The sequence below is a fragment of the Halichoerus grypus genome, chromosome 5, assembly GCF_964656455.1.
Source record: "Halichoerus grypus chromosome 5, mHalGry1.hap1.1, whole genome shotgun sequence".
Lineage (NCBI taxonomy): Eukaryota > Metazoa > Chordata > Mammalia > Carnivora > Phocidae > Halichoerus > Halichoerus grypus.
Window position 1 is genome coordinate 98,322,321 of NC_135716.1, and position 25,393 is coordinate 98,347,713.

The 25,393-nt window shown below is 37.3% G+C and overlaps 1 protein-coding gene across 1 annotated transcript in view; it reads left to right on the top strand.

The window, feature by feature from the left end:
- Window positions 1-25,393, top strand: part of LOC118546907 (mitochondrial adenyl nucleotide antiporter SLC25A24-like) — a 50,857-nt gene that overhangs the window by 11,323 nt on the left and 14,141 nt on the right. The window contains exons 2-5 of the mRNA XM_078071717.1: window positions 7,095-7,221; window positions 14,284-14,371; window positions 15,634-15,745; window positions 23,840-23,998. Of these exons, the coding sequence (XP_077927843.1) occupies window positions 7,095-7,221; window positions 14,284-14,371; window positions 15,634-15,745; window positions 23,840-23,998 (486 nt within the window). The remainder of the gene's footprint in view (window positions 1-7,094; window positions 7,222-14,283; window positions 14,372-15,633; window positions 15,746-23,839; window positions 23,999-25,393) is intronic.

A 25,393-nucleotide genomic window follows, 5' to 3' on the forward strand; every position in this document is an offset into this window, starting at 1 on the left:
TTGAGATCGAGCCCCGCGTCAGTCTCTGTGCTGGGCTTGGGGCCTGCTTAAGATTCTTTCCACCTCTGCCCCTCTCCCCACTTTCTCTCGCTCTCAAATAAATAAATCTTTAAAAAAATTTCATTGTCTGATGCTTCATTTGCTTACCCCTTACCAGTACCAGTCATTAGATCAAAGCATTTGGCAAAGATTTTTTTATAAAATAGAGGCCCTTCCGAGTTTGGGCAGAAAAACACACCACACGTCACACCAGCAGTCAGGACTTCCTGCTCTGAATTTTAACAGCCATCAGCCTGGTCAGGAGATGCACATTCAGACCATTCGACAAGATCAAATGAGTGCACCCTGATTAAGAAGATGTTTCCAGGTGTTTGCTGCGGCAGCACATATACTAAAATTGGAAAGAGTAAGTTTCCTGAAATCTTCCCAGGAAGTCAACATGAATGAAACTGGTTCTAATAGAAAGGATGCAAGAGATTTAAGTGCAGGGTGGGATTTTTTTTCTTTACAGAATAGAAAAATGACCGAAAGTCCAGTGGCCTTTCATTTATACACATATCCCCTCTTCTAGAATCTAACACACTGGCTTCATTTTCAAAATGAATCATTTTATTTTCCTCAAATGCAGCCGTAAATTATAAACCTTAAGCATGTGATAGTCACATGATTTCTTCAGTAAGCTCAGGACTTCCACAAGCTTCTCTGGAGCTTATAGCCAGAGTAGTCCAGGGAGTCAAATGTTAAAGCTTTCTTCACAGCCATACATTCCTTTGATGTTTGGGTTATTGAACACAAACGCACTGGATAACTTGTCTTCAGCATTGTCCATTTCTGTTTCTGAAAGCGTTAGCTGTGTTTTCTTTTCTTCCTTTTTTTCATTTTATTTTACTTCACTTCCCTTTATTTTGTTTTATTTTCATCATGATATGTGTACTTTTTAATCCTCATCCCCCCCTCCACCACCTCCCTTCTGGTAACCATCAGTTTGTTCTCTATAGGTAAGAGTCTGTTTCTTGGTTTGTCTCTCTCTCTCTGTTTTTTTTCTTTGCTCATTTGTTTCTTAAATTCCATATATGAGTGAGATCATATGGTATTTGTCTTTGACTGACTTATTTCGCTTAGCATTACACTTTCAGGTTTTCTACATAGAGTATCATGTCATCTGTGAAAAGTGAAGATTTGACTTCTTCCTTGCTGCTTTGGAAGCCTTTTATTTCTTTTTGTTGTCTGATTGCTGAGGCTAGGACTTCTAGTACTATGTGGAACAACAGTGGTAAGAGTGGACATCCCTATTCCTGACCTTAGGGGAAAAAAGCTCTCAGTTTTTGCCCATTGAGAATGATATTAGCTGTGGGCATTTCATATATGGCCTTTATGATGTTGAGGTTTGAGGTATGTTCCTTCTATCCCTACTCTCTTGAGGGTTTCTATCAAGAAAGGATGATGTATTTTGTCAAAATGATGTATTGAGAGGATCATATGGTTCTATCCTTTCTTTTATTAATGTGGTATATCACACTGATTGATTTGCAGCTATTGAACCACCCCTACAGCCTAGGAATAAATCCTACTTGCTCATGGTGAATAATCCTTTTAATGTATTGTTGGATTTGATTAGCTAGTGTCTTGTTGAGAAATTTTGCATCCATGTTCATCAGGGATATTGGTCTGTAATTCTCCTTTCTAGTGGGGTCTTTGTCTGGTTTTGGAATCAAGGTAATGCTGGCCTCATAGAATGAGTTTGGAAGTTTTCCTTCCATGTCTATTTTTTGGAACAGCCTCAGAAGAGTAGGTATTAATTCCTCTTTAAATGTTTGGCAGAATTCCCCTGGGAATCCATCTGGCCCTGGACTCTTGTTTGTTGGGAGATTTTTGATTACTGATTAAATTTCTTTGCTGGTTATGGGTCCGCTCAAATTTTATATTTCTCCTGTTTCAGTTTTGGTAGTTCATATGTTTCTAGGAATTTATCCATTTCTTCCAGATTGTCCAATTGGTTAGTGTATAAATATTCTCTTATAATTGTTTGTATTTCTGTAGTGTTGGTTGTGATCTCTCCTCTCTCATTCATGATTTTATTTACTGGGGTCCTTTGTCTTTACTTTTTGATAAGTCTGGCCGGGGTTTATCAATCTGGTTAATTCTTTCAAAGAACCAGCTCTTGGTATCATTGATCTGTTCTACAGGTTTTTTGATTTCTATATCATTTATTTCTGCTCTAATCTTAATTATTTCCCTTTTTTTGCTGGTTCTAGTCCTTATTTGCTGTTCTTTTTTCCAGCTCCTTTAGGTGTAAGGTTAGATTGTGATTTGAGACTTTTCTTGCTTGTTGAGGAATGCCTGTATTGCTATATACTTACCTCTTATGACTGCCTTTGCTGCATCCCAAAGGTTTGGACTCTTGTGTTTTCATTTTCATTTGTTTCCATGTATTTTTAAATTTCTTCTTTAATTTTCTGGTTAACCCATTCATTCTTTAGTGGGGATGCTCTTTAACCCCTAAGTATTTGTGGTCTTTCCAAATTTGTTTTTGTGTGTTCTTGTTCTTGTGTTCTTTGTTCTTTCCAAATTGTGTTCTTCAGGTTTCATAGCGTTGTGGTCTGAAAATATGCATCGTATTATCTTTTTGTACTGGTTGAGGCCTGATTTGTGAACCAATATGTGATCTTCTCTGGAGAATGTTCCATGTGCACTCGACAAGAATGTGAATTCTGCTGCTTTAGGATGAAATGTTTTGAATGTGTCTGTAAAGTCCATCTGGTCCAGTGTGTCATTGAAAGCCATTGTTTCCTTGTTGATCTTCTGGTTAGAAGATCTCTCCATTGTTGTGAGTGGGGTGTTAAAGTCCTTTACTATTATATTATTATTATCAATGAGTTTCTTTAAGTTTGTTAGTAATTGATTTATATATGGCTGCTCCCAAGTTGGGGCATAAATATTTGCAATTGTTAGATTCTCTTGTTGGATAGACCCCTTTATTATGAAGTAGTGCCCTTCTTCATCTCTTATTACAGACATTGGTTTAAAATCTAGTTTGATATAAGTATGGCTACTCCAGCTTTCTTTTGATGTCCATTAGCATGATAGATTGTTCTCCACCCCCTCACTTTCAGTCTGGAGGTGTCTTTGGGTCTGAGTCTTTTTTTTAAAAATATTTTATTTATTTATTTGAGAGAGAGAAAGTGAGAGAGAGAGAGCATGAGCAGAGGGCAGGGGCAAAGGGAGAGGGAGAAGCAGACTTCCTCAGGACTCGATCTCAGAACCCCAGGATCATGACCTGAGCTGAAGGTAGATGATTAACCAACTGAGCCACCCAAGTGCCCCTAAAATGAGCCTCTTGTAAGCAGCATATTGTTGATGGATCTTTACCCTATGTCTTTTGATTGGATTATTTAGTCCATTTACATTCACAGTGATTATTGATAGATATGAAATTAGCACCATTGTATTACCTATAAAGTCACTGATCCTGTAGATTGTTCCTTTCTAGTCTTTGTTGCTTTTGCTGTCTCTTTCCTGCAGAAAGTGTCCCCTTTAGGGCCGCCTGGGTGGCTCAGTTGGTTAAGTGACTGCCTTCGGCTCAAGTCATGATCCTGGAGTCCTGGGATCAAGTCCTGCATCAGGCTCCCTGCTCAGCAGGGAGTTTGCTTCTCCCTCTGACCCTCCCCCCTCTCATGCTCTCTCTATCTCATTCTTTCTCTCTCAAATAAATAAATAAAATCTTAAAAAAAAATAGGTGTCCCCTTTAATATTTCTTGCAGAGCTGGTTTTGTGTTCACGAACTCATTTAGTCTTTGCTTGTCTTGGAAACTCTTTATCTTTCCTTCTATTCTGATTGACAGTCTTGCTGGATATAGTATTTTTGGCTGCATATTTTTCCCATTCAGTACGTTGAATATATCATGCCACTCTCTTCTGGCCTACCAAATTTCTGTGGTCAGGTCTGCTGTTAACCTTATGTGGCTACCCTTATAGTTTAAGGACTTTTAGTCCCTGGCTGCTTTCAGAATTCTCTCTTAATCTTTGTACTTTGCAAGTTTCACTATATGTCTTGGTGTTGACTTTTTTTGTTGTTGATTTTGAGGGGAGTTCTCTGTGCCTCTTGGACTTGAATGCCTGTTGCCTTCCCCAGATTAGGGAAGTTCTCAGCTATAATTTGTTCAAATAAACCTTCTGCCCCTTTCTCCTGCTCTTCTTCTGGGACTCTTATGATATGGATATTATTGCATTTTGTGGAATTGCTGAATTCCCTAAGTCTGTATTCTTGATCTAATAATTGTCTTTCCCTCTTCTTTTCAGCTTCATTATTTTCCATAATTTTATCTTCTGTATCACCTATTTGATCCTCTGCCTCTTCCATCATCATTGTGATTACATCCAGTCGGTTTTGCATCTCAGTTATAGATGTTTTTATTTTGGCCCAACAAGTTTTTAGGTCTTTTATCTCTGCAGCCAGTGTTTCTCTGGTGTCTTCTATGCTTCTTTCAAGCCCAGCTAGTATTTTTATGACTGTTGTTCTAAATTATTGTTAAGATATATTGCTTATATCTGTTTTGGGTAAATCCCTGGCTGTGCTTTCTTCTTGATCTTTTTTTTGGGGAGAATTCCTCCATCTTGTCATTATGTCTAAGTTTCTGTCTTTCACATGTTATGAAGGCTTGTTATGTTTCCTACTCCTGAGAGTAATACTATATTAAGAGGGGGTCATACACGAACCATGAGAGCTATGGACTCTGAGAAGGAAACTGAGGGCTCTAGAGGGGAGGGGGGTGGGGGGATGGGTTAGCCTGGTGATGGGTATTAAAGAAGGCATGTATTGAATGGAAAAAAAAAAAAAAGAAGAAGGGGTCATACACTGTCCAGGGCCTGGCATTTCAGGAAGTGTTTCTGGTGTATGCTGTGTGCACTCTGCTATTGTGTTTTGGCTGCTCTTTTCCACAGGTCAGTCCTCTGCAGAGGTCCTCCTTCCTTGCAGTGGGGAGTGTTTGGACTTTTAACTAGGTGTGCTTTGATTTGTTTGTTAAGATATGTTTAAAAAAGGGCAAAAAAGGCCTGATCCAAGGAAAGAGAAAAGGAAAAGGAACAATAAACAGACAAACAAAAAAGTATAAGCCTGAGTCCAAAGATAAAGAAAGAAGGAAAAAAGAAAAGAAAAAAGCCTGATCCAAAAAATGAGAAAAGGAAACAAATAAACCAACCAACAAATGAACAAAAAACTATGAGCCTGATTCCAAAGAAAAAAAGAAAAAAGGAAAAGAAAAAATAAAAAACCAGTTCCACCAGAACTGAAGCTGAGACTTTGGAGCAGTCTGTGATCGGTAGACCTGGTACATAAGGGGGGCCTGTGTTGGTCTTCTGAGGGAGGGGCCCGCTGCTCTGTCTCACAGTGAGAACTGCCCTTGTAAAGATGCCCTTGCCAGGCGCAGGGGGCCAGGATTTGGTGTAAGGGACTCCAGCCTCCACTGGAGGTGCTGTGTTTCTCTCTGAAGTCTGACAGGGTGTGTGTGTGGGGGTGGAAGATGGTGTCACCCCGCCCTCTCATCTCCAGGGAGGGGTACTCACAGCCTCCCTGTTTAGGCAGCCCTCACAGAAAAGAGAACAATCTCCTTTCCTCTGCCGCAGGCTTTCATCAGATCCATGCCCTCAATCTGTCTGTGGCTGGCTGTGGGCACTCCTGGCACCACAGTTCTTCTATGTTTTATCTTTGGCCCGTGGCTGGGTTTCAAAACTCTGTGTCTTAAAGGGCACGGCAAGGTGTGGACCTGTTCCCTCCCCTGGAGAAGAGCCTCACAGCATTGCGCCTGGCACTGTTCAGTCCCAGAAAAGCAGTTGCCTAGGCTGCACAGGTGGCTGGAGTCTATGGTGATGCACAGGGAAAAGCTATGACCAGGTTATCAGCCCTCTGCCTGCACCTCTGTCCCCTGCTGTTGAACTGCTGCTCTGTGGTGCCTGGTGGGCCTTTTGTCCTTGGAGAGGCAAAAACCCTCTTCCAGGGGCCCCTGGGTGGCTCAGTCAGTTGGCTTCTGCCTTTGGCTCGGGTTGTGATTTGGGGGTCCTGGGATCGAGCCCCATATCAGGCTCCCTGCTCGGCGGGGAGCCTGCTTTTCCCTCTCCTCCCTGCTCCTGCTCTTTGTTGCTGTTTCTATCTCTCTCTCAAATGAATAAAAAAAAAAATCTTAAAAAAAAAAAACCCTCTTCCAAATGTACTCTGGGAAGGGGAGCTTTCTCTCCCAGTGTCACGGAGGGGATTCCCACACCACGACGTCTTGCACAGACCCTCCCGCTACTCTCTCCCTCCCTCCCCAACTTTGTTCCAAGAAAAGTGCTCCCTCTCCTCTGTGGCACCGCAGCTTTTTTCTCCCTCAATTCATGGCTCTGAAACTCACATCTGCCATGTTCTCTCCCTCCAATTGTGCAGATTGTTTTCTTAATCCTCAGATTGATTTCCTAGGTGTTCAAAATGATTTGATGTTGAGCTAGCTGTGTTCCAGGGAGGAGGAAGCCCAGGGTCCCCCTACTAATCCACCATCTTAAGTCCTCCTAGAAATTTAAGTATTTTCTCTCATTTAGTTAATAGAATGTGAGGTCTCTGATGGCAAAGATTATGTATCTTAGTATCTTTCTTCTCTCAAGGCACTTGGCATTCATTGTTTACCTCTGGTAAATACCTACTTATAAATTCAGAATTATTTGGAATGACATGGTGGTTATTGACTCTAGTATTGCACAAGTTAAAAAATCACAAATGTTCTGGGCGCCTGGGTGGCTCAGTTGTTTAAGCGACTGCCTTCGGCTCAGGTCATGATCCTGGAGTCCCTGGATCGAGTCCCGCATCGGGCTCCCTGCTCGGCAGGGAGTCTGCTTCTCCCTCTGACCCTCCCGACCCTCCCCCCTCTCATGTGCTCTCTCTCTCAGTCTCTCTCTCTCAAATAAATAAATAAAATCTTTAAAAAAAATCACAAATGTTCTTAGCCTTGTATCTGTGACTGAAAAACTAAGACAATAATTAATATGTGTGAAATGTGCCAATGTTAGCATGCTACAGTGGGTTTACTTGCAATATGTCTCTGCAATGAGTTTCTTCTTTCTTGTAGGACATTTTTAAAGCTGGAGATACCAATGAGGATTCAAGATTGGACTTTGGAGAATTTTTGCAGTACCTTAAAGACCACGAGAAGAAAATGAGGCTGGCATTTAATAGTCTGGACAAAAATAATGATGGTGTGTGTTTGTGTTTTATTACAATTAGCTTAACACAAATAATAATTGTCAGTACTAAAGGACATTGTTTTATCAGCCTTTAACTTCCTCGTACCATCAGAGATTCAGTTATTTCTATTGCATGTCTAGTAGTAATTTTTTCTTTCGGAGAATATTATATAAACTATATTTATTAGTGTTAAAATTTTTGTGTGGTTACTATATTTTTAAAGATTTAATTTATTTATTTGAAAGAGAGAGCACAAGCAGGGGGAGGGGCAGAGGGAGAGGGAGAAGCAGAATCCCCGCTGAGCAGGAAGTCTGATGCAGGGCTCCATCCCAGGACCTCGGGATCACGACCCGAGCTGAAGGCAGACACTTAACTGACTGAGTCACCCAGGCGCCCCTGGTTACTATTTTTTTAATAAAATAATTTGTCCTCTGAATTTAAAGCTTCTTGGCTTAGGGAGTAGGTCTCTCAACTCTTTTTTTTTTTAATTTTTTTTTTGAAGATTTTATTTATTTGACAGAAAGAGACACAGTGAGAGAGGGAACACAAGCAGGGGGAGTGGGAGAGGGAGAAGCAGGCTTCCTGCCGAGCAGGGAGCCTGATGCAGGGCTTGATCCCAGGACTCTGGGATCATGACCTGAGCTGAAGGCAGACGCTTAACGACTGAGCCACCCAGGCGCCCCAAGGCCTTTCCACTCTTTTGCAATGTATGAGCTGAAAGTATCATGGTAATTTAAAAAAATGCCATTGTTTACTTGCTGATTTTGAAAATATTTTGGTTGCAGGAAAGTTAGATAACACAAAGATCTTAAAAGAAAGTAAAAGTTACTTGTAACCCTGCTGTCTGGAGATCAGGTTTAACATTTTAATATATTTTTATAGTTTCTTCTAGACTTTTTATTTCTTTCTTGGTTTCTCTTTCTCTCTCTTTTTTTAAGCATACACTTTTTTTTTTAAGATTTTTTAAAATTTATTTATTTGACAGAGAGATAGCACAAGTAGGCAGAGCGGCAGGCAGAGGGAAAGGGAGAAGCAGGCTCTCTGCTGAGCAGGGAGCCCGATGCGGGGCTCGATCCCAGGACCCTGGGATCATGACCTGAGCCGAAGGCAGCCGCTTAACCGACTGAGCCACCCAGGCGCCCCAGCATACACTTTTTAAAAAAAGATTTTATTTATTAGAGAGAGAGAGAGCACAAGCAGGGGGAGCGGCAGGCAGAGGGAGAGGGAGAAGCGGGCTCCCTGCCGAGCAAGGAGTCCCATGTGGGGCTTGATCCCAGGACTCTGGGATCATGACCTGAGCCTAAGGCAGATGCTTAACCGACTGAGCCACCCAGGCATCCCTCTTTCTCTCTTTAACTGAAATTGTAGTCACACTACATATAGTTTGATGTCCTGCTTTTTTCTTTTAATGTTATAATGTAAGCATTTTCATTTCATTTAATATTCTTCACATAGTTTTTAATGACTCTGAAATATTCCATTTATGAGTAGACTTATCTAATCATTCTTGTATTTTAAGACATTTGGGATGTTTCCAAATTTGTACTCTTATACATAGTGTTGTGATAAATATCCATACTGATTTACAGAGGAAAGGTGTACTTTGTCACAAACCCTTAAATCATAAAGACTGTAGGTAAAAGTAGAATACCATTTCCGCATCCATATGTGGCTAATCAACCATGGGTAATTAGAACCTAATTACACCCTATTTAAGAAACACATGGATTTTTAAGTTTTCAGAAATTTAGTTTTTGTTAATTGAAAAATTCTAAGTGTACCAGAGAAGCTATTTAAAGGATTGTACTGATTGATTCTTGGGTAAAACAAAATGTATCCTGAATGTCACAGGCTTTAGTGACCCGTGATACCCAAATTGCAGTGCTTCAAGCTTCCATTCACTTTTTCCGAAAGAAGTTTAGGACTTTCTGGGTCCTGCTATTGAAATAGTGCCCAGAAGCTTTAGAGGTACTACTTACTAATGTCTTTCAATTAGAACTGGTCCTCAATTGCTGCTGATCTTTTCCCAATAGTTCTGCTCTTGTGCTATTCTGGAATTTCACCTGTTATTGGTGGTTACCACCATGATCAACATTTGTAAGCTGAAAATCCACTGTGTCAGATAATCAATGAAATCAGGTAATTAGTAAAAACATAATGCTATTATTGTCTCTGGTAAAGCTGCAAATCAGTGCTTGTAGCTCTTGGTAATAAAGAGAATACTTTTTCTGAGGCAAGGTGGAAATCCGAAAGTAATACAGTGATTAGCAATATAGATCTTTTCATTTCTGCCTTGACTAGTCAAGCTGGAATATCACAGTTCAGTCCCCAAAGTCCTGTGGAGGTACCATTCTGGTAGAGCTACTGTCCAAATTCCCATGGGCTTCATTTGTTCTGAGCTGTGACAGTTGGTATGAAGCTCTACTCTTGGCACCAGGGCTCCTGCCCACCTGGACTGCAGAGCTTAGGCTCTAGCAGAGGTGCGAGGTCTGATCGGGCTGCCTGCTTTCTGTGTCATCACTGTTGTTGCTTCAGTGACCACTTTTGTGTAGAGCTCAGCCAATTTACTTTCACCAGCATGCTTTTTGTGGGTGGAAAAGGGAATACATCCTCTGGTATGGGTTGAATTGTGTGCACCCTAAAAGAGATACGTTGAGCCTCCCATACCTCAGACTGTGACCTTATTTGGAAATAGGTCTTTACAGAAGTAATCATGTTAAAATGACACCATTAGGGTAATGCCCAATATCTAATATGACTGGTGTCATATAAAGGGGAAACTTGGACACAGAGGCAGATATGCACAGAGGAACATGATGTGAAGTGGCTATTTGGTGTGATGGGATCAGGAATGGGGCGATGCATCAACAAGCCAAGGAACAACTGCGGCTACCAGAAGCTCAGAGAGAAGCACAGAACAGATCCTTCCCTGGCATCTTCAGAGGGAGCATGGCCCTGCTGACACCTTGATTTCAGACTTCTGGTCTCCAGAACTGTGAGACCATAAATTCCTTTTGTTCTAAGCTACCAAATTATGGTACTTAGTTATGCAGCCATAGGAAACTCCTCCCCACTGTTATGCTTAATCAAGTGTCTGATAATACCAGAATATTTGGGGCCTCAACGTATAAGCTTTCTCTTTTTTTTTTTTTTTTTTAAAGATTTTATTTATTTATTTGAGAGAGAGAGAATGAGAGAGAGCACATGAGAGGGGGGAGGGGCAGAGGGAGAAGCAGACTCCCTGCCGAGCAGGGAGCCTGATGCGGGACTCGATCCAGGGACTCCAGGATCATGACCTGAGCCGAAGGCAGTCGCTTAACCAACTGAGCCACCCAGGCGCCCAAGCTTTCTCAATTCATATGAACGTGCAGTCACTTTCTTCCAGAGTGTCCAAGTGCTTCCAGATTGGCTGGGCTAGGGTAGTTTCTTGTATCAGGTGTGTGTTTTTGACCCTGGAGCCAACATTTCCTTCTGAATTCTATTACTGGATCTGGCTCACTGGATCTGTCTCACTTCCTCTGCTTTTCCTTCCTGACATCATTGTTCCTGTTGGGACTCTCCCAGCTCATCACACATTATATTTGTTAAAAATTAATAGTATGCAGAATTCAATTTTAACCACCTGCTTTCTGTCCCCCAGGAGGCTTTCCAGGCCTTATGCCAATCACTGGAGACAAGAGGATGCACGTGGGCTGGTGTACTGTCAAACTCACTGGCAGGACGTGCGCAAGCCCTGATGTGATCTGATCTATTTAACTTCTCTCACTAAGTAGTATCTGAGCTCCTGCTCCTGTTCAGCCAAAGTGTCCATGGAATGTGGTTATAATGATGTGAATGAAGTAATTATTGAATTCTTTTTTAGATGGAGTTTTTTTGGGGATTGAAGAAATGGTAGGAAAAGAACTAACATTTATTGGATTTTATTTTCTATATCTTATTTTTGTCTCATACAAGTCATTATAGCAGCTGCATTTTACAGATGAGAACACTGAGGCTAAGGAAGGTTAAACATTTTGCTTTCCATTGGCTCTCCCAGTGAGCCACATCTCCCAGGATGTATGCCTTTGTGTTAGCCTTGTGAACCACACAGGCCTGGGCTTGGCCATTTTGACTTACTTCAGTCGTTAGGGCATTAGCAAGGCTTAATAAGTACTGGTATATTGGAGCTTGTCCTCTTGGAATACTCTTTCTTAACATCCTGAGCCACCAGAAAAGAGATCTAGTTTCCCAACGGGAGAGATTGCTCATTTAGTTCTCAATTGTTCTACATTTCCATCTGAGGTAACAGACATGAGTGAAGCCATCTTGGATTTCCGACGGTAGTTGAACAAATCTTCAAATGAATGAATTCACAAGAGTGGCTCAGGCAAGACCAGCACAAGAACCAGTGAGTTGAATCAAGTTCAGATTGCATACCCATAATCAAATACATCTTTTTTAAAACACTAAATTTTGGGATAGTTTGTTACTTAGCAATAAATTGCTGGTACAGGGATGGAATATTTTGCATTTCTCCCTGGAATTGCAATGCTGGAATGGTTGTGGTCCTCCTCTCTATCCATCTAACAACTGTTATTCCGTTGAATTCATTTCAAGTCTATATTCTCAGTGAAAGCTAGCTGCATATAATTAAAGACAATTTTGAATCTCCTTTTCAGTTCATAGGCCTTGATAATATTCTGGATCTCATTACCTAATTTTTTTCTACATCTAAGCTTGGATTTTTAGCTTCTTTCAGGTAAAAATTACTTGATGTATTTTAGTTCAATGAAGCAAACAGTTTTTGAGCACTATATGTGAACTATTGCACTTGGAACTGTGTTAACAAAGGTCTTCAGAAGTAAACAATTTTGGGTGAATTAAGAATAAACATACACAAGACGGACTATGATAGTTACTGTAGAAGCGATATAGGGAGAGCTTAATTGTGCCCAGGGACAATTTAGATTTGTGCTGGATCAATACATAAACAGAATTGAAAAGAAAGGGTTTCTTGAGGGACACCTGGGTGGCTCAGTCAGTTGAGCATCCTACTCTTGGTTTCGGCCCAGGTCATGATCTTAGGGTTGTGGGATCAAACCCTGTGTTGGGCTCTGTGCTCAGTGGGGAGTCTGCTTGAGTTTCTCTCTCTCTGCCCCTCCCCCAGCTCACAGGGCCATTCTCTCTCTCTCTCAAATAAATAAATAAATAAATAAATAAATAAATAAATAAATCTTAAAAAAAAAAGAATGAAGGGGTTTCTTGAGCAGAGAGATCGTAGTTTGAACAAAGGCAGAATTAGGAAATTGTCAGTCAAGGTCAGAACTGGTTTATATAGCATTTCAGGTTTAGCTCTAACTTAGTATTTTGGGGGGAAGATTTCATTGACATATAACATATATAGCAATGTGCATAAATTCTAAGTAAAAGCACCATGAATTTTCCTGAGGCAAACATACAACATGGAAATAGCATCCAGATTAAGAAGCAGAATATTACTAGCATCTCAGGAGTGTCCCTTTTTGTCCCATCCAAATCATTACCACCCTCCAAAGTAGCTACTAACCTGCTTTCTAGTACCGCATGTAAGTTCTCAATCAATTTTATTAAACAAGTAAGTGTACCTTACTCATACTGTACCTTTTGCTGAAATGCTTTTTTTGTTTCTTTAGTGGTCTCTTGTTTATCCTTTATAGTACTTCATTTGTGACTTTTGTTTTTAATTCTTATTTATCCCTGCATTGCTTTTTATTCATAACTCTTCTATAACATATAGTTAGCACAGTGCAATATATTTTTAAAATAAGTAGTTAATCCATACAAGCTAGTAAGCTCTTCAGGGGTTGTTTTATTAATCTCTGGCTTCTTTCACATTTAACATAGTGATTTTAATAGTATACTTCCAAAAAATTTTTTAAGTTATTGAATTAATGAGTATAGTGTTTGAGAATTGTAATGGGATATAAAGCAGAGGATTCAGTTTCCCCAATTGAGGAAAAGTTTGATTTTTGGGCTAAGGAATAGACCAATGAATTCTACCCTGTGGAACTTGGAATACTAGGGGCCTTGGAGTGATCACAAAGAATCTGAAATTCTGTGTGTGAATACTGGGCTTTGTCTATAGGGTAAATCAATATGTCTCATACATATGTATACTATTTATAAATGTATGCAGATGCAGCTGTAGTTCATAAAATATGAAATAAAGATGTGACTGAATTTATAGTAGTTTTTTGATGTTATAGATTTTACAGCTAGGTGACATTAAGTTGATTTTTTTTAACATGAAAATGTCCTCATATTTTAAAAGATGAGTAGCCTCAATTCTTTGTTTTACATGGTGGTGCGGGTGGGGGGGCATCAAAGATTTTTTGGACTTGGAGAGCAGCATGATGAGTTAAATGTTTTAGAGTTTGAGGAGCATATGGAATACTTAATTTCTCCTTCACAACATTCAGCAATTTGAGATTGAGATGCATAGTAGGCTTGTATTAAATATATCAGTTGACTCGAGTTATTTAACATGGGATATGGTTGTGTTAAAAAGAGTTTGTGTTCTATTATATTTTAAGTATGTTATTTCTTTAAAAACTTACCTTATAAAATGTTGAGTGGCCTTATTTTCATGCCCCTGAATCAGATCTTCAGAGTTAGCTTTTTAATTTTTTCCAAGTAGGTACAATAATCTAGATCTGTTGTAGATCTAAAATCTCTTATTGGAAACCCTTAGGGTAAAATGTGTTTAGAAATTTAGAATTTGGGTTTTAGAAAAGCAACAGAGTGCGTGTATGATATATTATGTAATACTCCAGGTGGGGTTTGGGGCATCACCATGCAATTATAAGCGTGAATATTTCTTCAGTGAAACAAATGAATAATCACACAAAATCAGATAAATAATTGGCTACCAAATGAGTTTTGGTGCCAAATTTACAAAAAGTCTTTTAGTTTTCAGCGCTTTTAGCCTTTGTGTTGTGAATATAGGATTATAGGTCTAAGAAACATGGACTTTTTAAAGACTATTGCATTCTAAGTATATTTTGCCTTGTTATCTTTTCAGATAATTTAATTTGACATTTTTTCACTTTTTAAAGGAATAATAGAAACTTCAGAAATAATTGCTGCTTTGAAATCACTGGGTATAAATATTTCTGAAGCTCAGTCAAAAAAAATTCTACAAAGGTCAGTCCTTATCCTTATTTTTGATAGTTTTTATTTTTATTTAATATTCCATGGTAGAAATTAATTGCTATAGGTGTAGCCCCTGCCTGCCTCCCTCCTTTCCTGCCTGCCTGCCTTTCTTTTTAGGTTTGATAATATTAGCTTTTATTGACAGTGTTATAAGAAAGATCCCTAAGAAATTTATTGAATTGTGAGAATGCTATTGACTAAATCATAAAGTGTTCACACGTTACAAAGTCCCTAGAGTAAAACTCTGCCTGCTTTAGTTTAAAGAATAGGTGTAATTCTCTTAAGCAATTGATTTAAAAATATTTAATTTTTAATTTTTTTGACATACAAAAATCTGTACATAACTAATATATGCAACTTGTTGAGTTTGGAGGTAAGTATACACCTAGGAAACCATTACCACAATCTATGCCATAAACATATCCATCCCTTCCAAAAGTTTCCTCCCACCGTCTTATTTATAACTATTTTTTTTGTGATAAGAATACTTTTTTATAGTTAAAACTTAAATTTATTTCTTTTTTATTGAGGTATAATTGACATATAACATTAGTTTCAGGTGTACAATGTAATGTTCTGATATTTGTATATATTGTGAAATGATCATCACAATAAGTCTAGTTAACATCTATCACCATATGTAATTAATTTTTTTTTCTTGTGATGAGAACTTTTAAGATTTACTCTCATCAGCTTTCAAAAATATGCAGCACAGTATTATTAACTATAGTTACCATGCTGTACATTACATTCCCATGACTTACTTTATAACTGAAGTTTGTACCTTTCAACCTCTCTCACCCATTTCACTCATCCCCTAAACCTCCACCTCTGGCAACCACCCACCAATCTGTTCTATCTATGAGCTCTTTGTTTTTGTAAAGATTTCACTTACAGGTGCGATCATACGGTATTTGTCTTTCTCTGTCCGACTTATTTCACTTAGCAAAATGCCCTCAAGGTCCATCTATGTTCTCTCAAATGTCTAAGTTTCCTTTTGTTATGTCTGAATAATATTCCACTGTGCACACACACACATTGTGTGTGTGTGTGTCTGTATGCACACACACATACCACATTTTCTTTATCCATTCATCCATTGGTAGACCCTTAGGTTGTGTCCATGTAAGAACAATTAGCATAAGATCTACTGTCTTAGCAACTTTTAAAATATTCAACAGAGTATTCTTAGTACTTATTCTTAGAGTATTTGTTATAAATGTTATAAGCACTATTTTTGTTTTAAATTTCAGCATTGATAGTGATGGAACAATGACAGTAGACTGGGATGAATGGAAGTACTACTTTTTACTTCATCCTGCAACAAATATTGATGAAATTGCTCGTTTCTGGAAGCATTCTACTGTAAGATTGCTTTGTATTTTAATCTATTTTTATTTTGTCACAATGTCATAGCTGTTATTATGATTACATAACCTCTATAATACTTCCAGCCTCAGTGGCTAAAATAACAATATTCTCTCCTTATAATGTTCTACTAATTGAGCAACGAGTATTAGTATTAAATGTACAAACATAGCTACTACAATTTCTTTGTTTACTAAAACCTAGAACTTAAAGTATATACTCATCTACTGAAAGGGCCTACTTTGTGTTGAGAATAAATTACTCTAATATACTTAACTGTCCTCGGAAAGTGGAAAAATAATATACTTTTCTTTTTTCACAGAGTATATCGAGATGATATACTCACTTAGCTTTCTGTCATGGGAAATGTAAAGTCAAAGATTAAGATTCAAAATTTCAGAATCAGAAAGGATCAAATATATAATCTACCTGTTCTTTTTATGTAAGGACTTGACTCAGAGTTGTGAGGAACAAATGAGGTTTTTTAATCGAAAACTTGTTTTTTCTTTTTTAGATCTCGATGCAGGGGGTTAAGTTAATCATTTATTCATGGCATACTATTTGCATCCTCCTCTTCATAGACAATATAGGGGAGGACAAAGAGCATAGGCTTCAGAGTCAGATGTCTAGGGTTGAATTTCACTTCTGCCACCCACTAGCTTCATAATCCCTCTGTGCCTCAGTTTTCTCAGTTATATACTGGGGATAATAATGGTAAGAGTTTTGAGAATTAAATTAATACCTTAGTTAGTGAATTTAGAAAAGGGCTGGGCAGGTAATATATGTCTTCAATAAATGTTACTTATTATGATAGGCACTTATATTAATATGTGTAGTCTGTGTCTTGGATATGTATATATTCTTAGGAATCATGTAGTGTTTCGTGTGTGTGTGTATTTAATTTACATAGGTAGTATTCTGCTAAAGTCCACAACTCATTTCTTGCTTTGTTCACTCGGTGTTATGATTTTAAGATTTGTCCTTGTTGTTATGCATTCATCTAGTTTATTGCTTCTAACCACTACATGGTATGCATTTAACACATCTTCTTTATCCATTTCCCTAGTAATAGACATCTAGATCTTCTCCAACTTCATCCAAAAACCCAAAAAACCAAAAAAAAAAAAAAAAACCAAAAAACTTTCCTCTTTTGTACCTTAGAGAATTTCACCTGGATTTCTGAGTCAAAACGAATATGCATTTGCAATTTTACAGAGGTTATCCAGTCTTAATTCTATGAAAGATAGCCATGTTATTTCCCAGATGACTTTCTATACCAGCTTACATTCCCACCAGCAATGCATGAATATTGCTTGGTATTATCCAATTTTCTAATATTTTCCACTCTGTTGGGTATAGAGTGGTATCTTGTCTTAATGGGCATTTCTAACTTGTCTTCATAGAAATACTAGAAATTCACATGTTCTTTTCTACAAATTGTCTATTTTTATCTTTGTCTATTTTTTCAAGATTTTTTGAGGCAGAATTGACATACAACATTGTGTAAGTTAAGGTGTACAACATGATATCTGATACACGTATGTATTGTGAAACGATTGTCACATTTCCCTCCATAACCCTCACATAATTACCATTTCTTTTTTGTGGTGAGAACATTTAAGATTTACTCTCTTAGCAACTTTCAAGTATATAATACATTATTAACTGTAATCACCATGCTGTTGTATATTTGGTCCCCAGAACTTATTCACCTCATAACCAGAGGTTTTTGTCCTTAGACCAACATCTTCCCATTTCCCTCATTTCCCACCTCTTGGCAACCACCATTCTACTCTGTTTCTATGAATTTACCTTTTTTTAGATTCCATATTTAAGTGATACTGTACAGTATTTTTCTTTCTCTGTTTGACTTATTTCATTTAGCATAATGTCCTTGAGGTCCATCCATATTGTTGCAAATAGCAGGATTTTCTTCTTTCTAATGGCTGAATAATAAACCATTGTGTATATATACTGCATCTTCTGTATTTATTCATCTACAGGTGGACACTTAGATTGTTTCCATTACTTGGTTTTTGTGAATAATGCTGCAGTGAACCTGGAGGTACAGATATCTTTTTGAGATCCCGATTTCTTTTTTTTTAATGCTTTATTCGAGGGAGGGAGAATGAGAGAGAGAGAGAGTGAGAGAGAGCGCACACTTAGGCGAGCACGGGGAGGGACAGAGGGAGAGGGAAACAAGCAGATTCCATGCTGAGCAGGGAGCCAGACTTTGGGCTCAATCCCAGGACCTTGAGATCACGACTTGAGCGGAAATCAAGAGTCAGACACTTAACCAACTGAGCCACCCAGGCGCCCCTGAGATCCTGATTTCATTTCCTTTGGCTTTATACCAAGAAGTGGAATTTCTGGATATGACAGTGCTTTTTTAATATTTTGAGGAACCTCATACTGATTTCCATAGTGGTTAATACCAATTAAATTCCCACCAACAACGCAGAAGGGTTCCTTCCCTTCTCTCTCCATCCTTACTAACACTTGTTATCTCTTGTTTTGTAGGTAGTTGCTATTCTAACAAGAGGTAATATCATTGTGATTTTGATTTGCATTTCCCTGTTGATTAGTAATGTGGACCATCTTTTCATATACATGTTGGCCATTTGTATGTCTTTTTTTTTGAGAAATACCTATTTTGTTGTTTTGCCCATTTTTTTCATTAGATTGGTTTTTTTGTTGTTGTTATTGAGTTGTATGAGACCCTTATATATTTTGGATATTAACCCCAAATCAGATATATGGTTTGTAGGTATTTTCTGCTGTTCTGTAGGTTGCCTTTTTTCATATTGCTGATTGTTTCTTTTACTGTGTAGAAAGAAGCTTTTAAGTTTGATGTAGACCTACTTATTAATTTTTCCTTTTGTTTTCTTTTTAGAAAGAGAGAGAGAGAGCAAGAGGCAGGGGAAGGGCAGAGGGAGAGAGAGCATTTTAAGCAGGTTCCATGCTCAGTGTGGAGCCCTGATTTGGGGCTCCATCTCATGACCCTGAGATCATTACTTGAGCTGAAATCAAGAGTTGGATGCTTACAAAAACTTTTTGCTCTTGCTAATTATGCTCTTGGTGTCATATACAAAAGGTCATTGCCAAGACCCATATCAAGCAGCTTTTTCCTTGTTTACTTTAAGGATTTTTACAGGTTCAGATCTTATGTTTAAGTTTTTAATCCATTTTGAGTTAATTTCTCTGAGTGGTTTAAGGTAAGGGTCCAATTTTATTCTGCTGCATGTGATTAACCAGTTTTCCCAACATCATTCTTTTAAAAGACTATTCCTTGTCCATTGAATATTCTTGGCTCCTTTGTCAAATATGAGTTTACCATATATGTGAGGGTTTATTTCTGGGCTCTCAATTCTGTTCCATTGGTTTATGTGTCTGTTTTTGTGCCAGTATCATACTGTTTTCATTACTATAGCTTTGTAGTATAGCTTAAAATCGAGGAGTATAATGCCTCCAGCTTTGTTCTCTCTCAGGATTGCTTTCACTATTTGAGTTTTGTGTTTCCATATGCATTCTAGGATTTTTTTTTCTATTTCTCTGAAAAATGCCATTGGAATTTTGATAGGGCTTGCATTGAATCTATAGATGGCTTTGGGTATGTGGACATTTAACAATATTAATTCTTCCAGTCCATGAGCATGGTATATCTTTCCATTTATTTGTGTCATACTCAATTTCTTTCATCAATGTTATCTAGTTTTCAGTGTGCAAGTCTCTTACCTCCTTGGTTAAATTTATTCCTAACTATTTTATTGTTTTTGATGCTATTATAAATGAGATTGTTTTCTATATTTCTTTTTCAGATATTTTGTTGTTAGTGTATAGAAATGCAACTGGTTTTTATATATTGATTTTGTATCTTGCAACTTTGCTGATTCCATTGATTAGTTCTAAGTTTTTCTTGTGGAGTCTTTAGGATTTCTTATATATAAGATCATGTCATTTGCAACAGAGACAATTTTACTTCTTTTGTTCTGATTTGGATGCTTTTTTTTTTTTTTTGAGAGAGAGAGAGAGAGAGAGAGAGACAGAGATTGAGCAGGGAGGGGCAGAGGGAGAAGGAGTGAGAGAATCTTAAGCAGTCTCCACACTTGGTATGGAGCCTGATGTGGGGCTTGATCTAATGACCCTGAGATCATGACCTGAACTGAAATCAAGAGTCAGAGGCTTAACCAACTGAGCCACCCAGGCGCCTCTGGATGCCTTTAATTTCTCTTTCTTGTGGAGGCTAGGACTTTCAGTACTATGTTGTATAGGGTTGGTGAGAAGAATTGTCACCATTGTCTTGTTTCTGATCTTCAAGGAAAAGCTTTCAATCTTTAACCATTGAGTATTATGTTAGCTATGGGCTTGTAATATATGGCCTTTAATATGTTGAGTTATATTCATTCTATACCCAACTTTTTGAGAGTTTTAGTCTTGAAAGGATGTTGAATTTTGTCAAATGCTTTTTCTGCATTTATTGAGATGATCATATGATTTTTATCCTTAATTCAATGTGATATATCACATTTTTTGATTTGTGTATGTTGAACCATCTTTGCATCCCAGGGATAAATCCCATTTATCATGATCCTTTGAATGTGCCATTGAATTCTATTTGCTAATATTTTGTGGAGGATTTTTGCATTTATGTTCATTAGGGCTATTGATTTGTAGTTTTCTTGTAGTGTCCTTGTCTGACTTTTGTATCAGGGTAAAATGAGTTTGGAAGGGTTCAATTCTCTTCAGTTGTTTAGTAGAGTTTGAGAATGATTGGCATTAATTCTTCTTTAAATTTTGGTAGAATTCACCGGGGATACCATCTGGTCCTGGGCTTTTCTTTGTTGGGCGATTTTTTTCGTTAGTGATTCAATCTGCTTTCTCATTATTGGTCTGTTCAGATTTTCTCTTTCTTCATGATTAAGTCTCAGTAGGTTGTATGTGCCTAGGAATTTATACGTTTCTTCTAGATTATGCAATTTATTGGTGTATAATTGTTCAGAGTAATGTCTTATGACCCATTGTAGTTTTGTGGTATCAGTTGTAATGTCTCCTCTTTTGTTTCTGCTTTTATTTATTTGAGTCTTCTCTCTTTAGTTAGTCTAGCTAAAGGTTTGCCAATTTTGTTTATCTTTTTAAAAAAAACCAGCACTTAGTTTTGGTGATCTTTTGTTTTTTGTTTGTTTTTGTTTCCAGTCTCTATTTCACTTATTTCTGCTCTGATCTTTATTATTTCCTTCCTTCTGCTAACTTTGGTCTTAGTTTTTCTTTTTCTAGTTCCTTAAGGTTTATTTATTTATTATTATTATTATTTTTTATTTGTTTCAGGGGTAGAATTTAATGATTCATCAGTTGCATATAACACCCAGTACTTATTACATCAAGTGCGTCCTTAATGCCCATCACCCAGTTACCCCATCCCCCCACCCCCCCCTCCAGCAACCTTCTGTTTCCTAGAATTAAGAGTTTGCCTCCCTCTCTGTTTTCATCTTATTTTATTTTTCCTTCCTTTCCCCTATGTTCATCTGTTTTGTTTCTTAAAGTCCACATTTGAGTGAAATCATATGGTATTTTTCTTTTTCTGACTGACTTATTTCAGTTAGCATAATAGTAGTTCCTTAAGGTTTAAATTTAGATTGAGGTTTTTCTTGTTTCTTGAGGTAGGCCTGTATTGCTGTGAACTTCCGTCTAAGAACTGAGTTTGCTGCATGCCATAAGTTTTGGTATATTGTGTTTCCATTTGTCTTAAGGTATTTTTTTTTATTTCCCCTTTGATTTCATCTTTGACCCATTCAGGGGCCTTATTCTCTCTATTATCTCCTTTATTTTTTGTATTTAAATATCCTGCATTTAAATACAACATTTAACATATTTAAGCCAGTACCTTTAACAAAAAAATGTAATCCTACTGAAGTCCCGTCTAGCTACCTTATCCTTTTTCTCTCTTCATGGCTATACTTCCCATTCACTTCTCAACTAACTGGTTTTGCTTTCACCACTTTGTAGAAATTCTTTTACTAAGCCAGTCTCTCTACTGTTAGTTCAGTGGATATTTTCTAGATCTTACCACTCTCTTTTTTTACGTGTTCTCTTCAGCTGGCTTCCTTGACACTGCATTCTCCTGGTTTTCTTCCCACCTCTCTGTCATTACTTTTCTGTCTCCCTTGAGGCTCTTCTTTCTCAGCCTGTCTCTTATATATTAGCTTTCTTCTATGTTCTAGTTTCAACTTTGTTTGCCTCTCACCCTGTATATTTTTTTTCTAGGCAATCCTATTTACTCTTCCACGTTGAACTACCAGGTATAGACCAATTGATTGCTCCAAATCTTACATCTCTAGAGCACACCTTCCTTCTGCATGTGCAAGCATTTATTGGATATCAATTGGGACACCTCAAACACACACACCACATCATTTGTCCCCTAGATCTTCTTTTACCATTTCACTGAATGGTGTCATCATCTTCCTAATTGCTCAAGCCATAAATGTCAACATTATTCCAAGGTCTTGAGTGTTCCTTTACCCTCCTTCCATCCCTATATACAGTCTTGCAGTTCTTAGAATATCTAATGTCTATGAACAAATTATTTTCTTTGCCTAGAACATTCCCTTGGTTAATCCCTACTTCTATAGGGAGACAGTACAGTGTGATGGACAAGAAGGTAAACTTTGAGGTCAGAATACCTGGATTCATATTGCTTTGCTACTTCTAAGTTACTTTACGTGAAAAGTGTTCCTTGACAGTTCCACTCATCTCCCCCCAACAAAAATAAAAAGAATTTCAACACTCCATTAAATGTCTCGATACTGTGTTCTTAAGACATTTTTTTTTGCTACCCTTGTTATTGTACTTATTCCTTTATATTATAATTGCTTGTTTCCTTTCCTATCTTTTGTATTATACTGTCAACTCCCGGAGGGAAGAAACTTAATTTCTGCACTATATTATGAATACACAACCCAGCACCTGGTATGTTAATTTATTAATTCAACAAATATTTATTGAGCACACTTATCTCCAGTGACCAAAGTGCAAGGTTTACAACAGTGCATAAAAAAGACCAGATTAGGTCTTTTTTTAATACTTAAATAGTACAGGATTTAAATACTTAAATAGACCTTTTAAGTATTTAGATACTTAAATAAGACCAGGATAGATAGTACATCTATCCCAGTGCAGGTTGCTGCTCTTATCAGACTTATTTTCTAAAGGAGGAAGCAAGCAACAGATAGAAATGAACTAATAAAGATTATGCTAAGTATTAGAGAGAAATCTATGGAAAGAGCCAAGGAGAAAGGTCCTACTAGAGGGAAAATCAAGTACAAAGTTCTGAGGTGGAATGGCACTTGGAAAGGGGGCACTCAATGAATGCATAAATAAAGGTGGGAAAACTAAGAAGCAGAGAAGTGACTTGTCTGCCATGATTGACAAGTAATGGAACCTAGATCCCCTGTGTCCAATGTGGCACTCTTTTCAGTGAGTCACCTTGCCTCAATATTTAGCAGAAATGGATAATCTCAGCAAAAGCATGTATGATGACTGAAAATAAAGTGAAATGCAAAACTTGTTAGAGTTCAGAGTTTTAAAAAGAAAATTGTCATTAGAGAAAAGAGTCAATGTAAGTAATGGAGAAAGAAGTATAAGAGTATAAAATACTACTCTTGAATTCTGACAGATTAGGTAAGTACACAGTGGAATTCGAGAGATTTTGAAATGAAGTAGAGAAAATTAAGCATTGTGTGACAGGCATTGTGGTGTGTGACTAGGACATTATCCCTGCATTGAATGTTTACATTTTTTGTGGAAGAGATTAATCTAAATAGCTTGAGAATTTAAAGTTTATAACTCTAATTTAATAGGAATTGATTTTTACAGATTTTAAATCTGTATGTGAATGTATTATTAAAAATCATTGGGTCTAGGGCAAGTGCTGACAAAATTGTCAGTATTCATTAACAGGAGGTGAGATATGAAAAAATTCTTTGGGTTTTTGGTCTTTGTAAAAAATTATCCTTTTTAAAAAAATTATCCTTTTAATTTATCAAGTATGTATATTTTTCTTTATTGTGTAATTCATTTTTTCATTTTTATCAGATAATTGACATAGGGGAGAGTATATCTATCCCAGATGAATTTACTGAAGAAGAAAAGCGTTCTGGAGATTGGTGGAGGCGTTTGGTGGCAGGAGGTATAGCTGGTGCAGTTGCAAGGACATGCACAGCACCTTTTGACCGCTTGAAAGTCATGATGCAGGTAGTTTGCACACTTGACCCCTTAAGGATTAAAGTCACTTGAAAAACCCTTGACAATTTTCAAAAAGAAATGTTTCGGCACATTTCATACTATTTCTCATTAAAATTTCACATTTTTCTGAAAATGCAAATTTTCTTATTTTCAATATTAAAGGATTTTTAAACTTTCTTAAAGATGCTTTGTGCTATTTAAATTAATTTTATTTGAAATAATAATGATAGGACACTCTATTAGAAGTTTTTTTAGAAATAGAACTAAAAATATCAAAGAAGTGATAAGACACCATTAGTCTTATTTGTTGATTATCTCTAGACCCTGGCACCTACATAATAGCATGGTTCTATTGTACTATTTAAGTATTAAGCCATATTTCTAAGAATTGGCAAATAAGTTACTTAGAGTATGCTATTGACTGATACCTCACTAGAGGTATTGGTGTCTAATTATCTTTATTCTACTGAGTAATGGATTGTCAATAGTAGTTTCAATAGTGCATAGTTTAATCTCTTAACTGTCATGATTAAAATTTAATATTTGCTGAATACTTTCTTCACAAAGATACAAAAATTAATAATTCAAAATCTAGTGAGTTTAAATTTGTAATTAAACTTACATATGGGGGTGTTTTATTGTCTTTTTTTTTTTTTGGTTACATTGGTGACATTTGGTAATGGATTATTAATAGTTTTTTTGGTTGTTGTCTGATCTTATTTATTTGTTACTCTTAAAAAATCTTACTTCTGACAGACTCAGCTGTAGAAGTAGGAGCTCTCAGAGGTGATAGGCTCCATCTCTTGGCAATCTGTTCCTGATGTTCTCCTTTGGCTTCCTTCCTTCTCTTGGCCAAAAGTTTAGCATGTTCTGTGGACTCTTCCTTATTTTTCTTAGTATGCTGTTTCTTCACAGGCATTGTATTGCAGAGCACGTGGAGCAATGAGATGCTGAATGCTGGCCACTTGGGTCCTGGGTGTCGTGCCCTCTTTGTTCACAGGCTTTCTGACAATGTACCCGTGGGCATCATCTTCTGCAGAGAGATTGAAAAGTTTGCAGACCCTGCTAGCTCTTGTGGGCACCAGGTGATGAGGCACAATAGGATCAGCCTAGGAATATCTTTCTCCTGCTTTTTTACAATTACCAAGTTGTGAACACTCAGGTCTGCATCCACAATGCAACCCTGAACAAATTTGGGCTTTCTTTCTCCAGATCTCCTGTATCTATAGAAGAAATGCCCCATACTCAGTAGCAGTGCTCACTTTATGAATAATTTATATATTGTTTTTTGGTTTTGTGATTAACAGTATAGCATGAGCATGTTTTCATGTTATTTCAAGTATTCTTTAAATATTTCAAATATTTGTGTATTCTTCAAAAACAGGTTTTAATGACTATTATTTC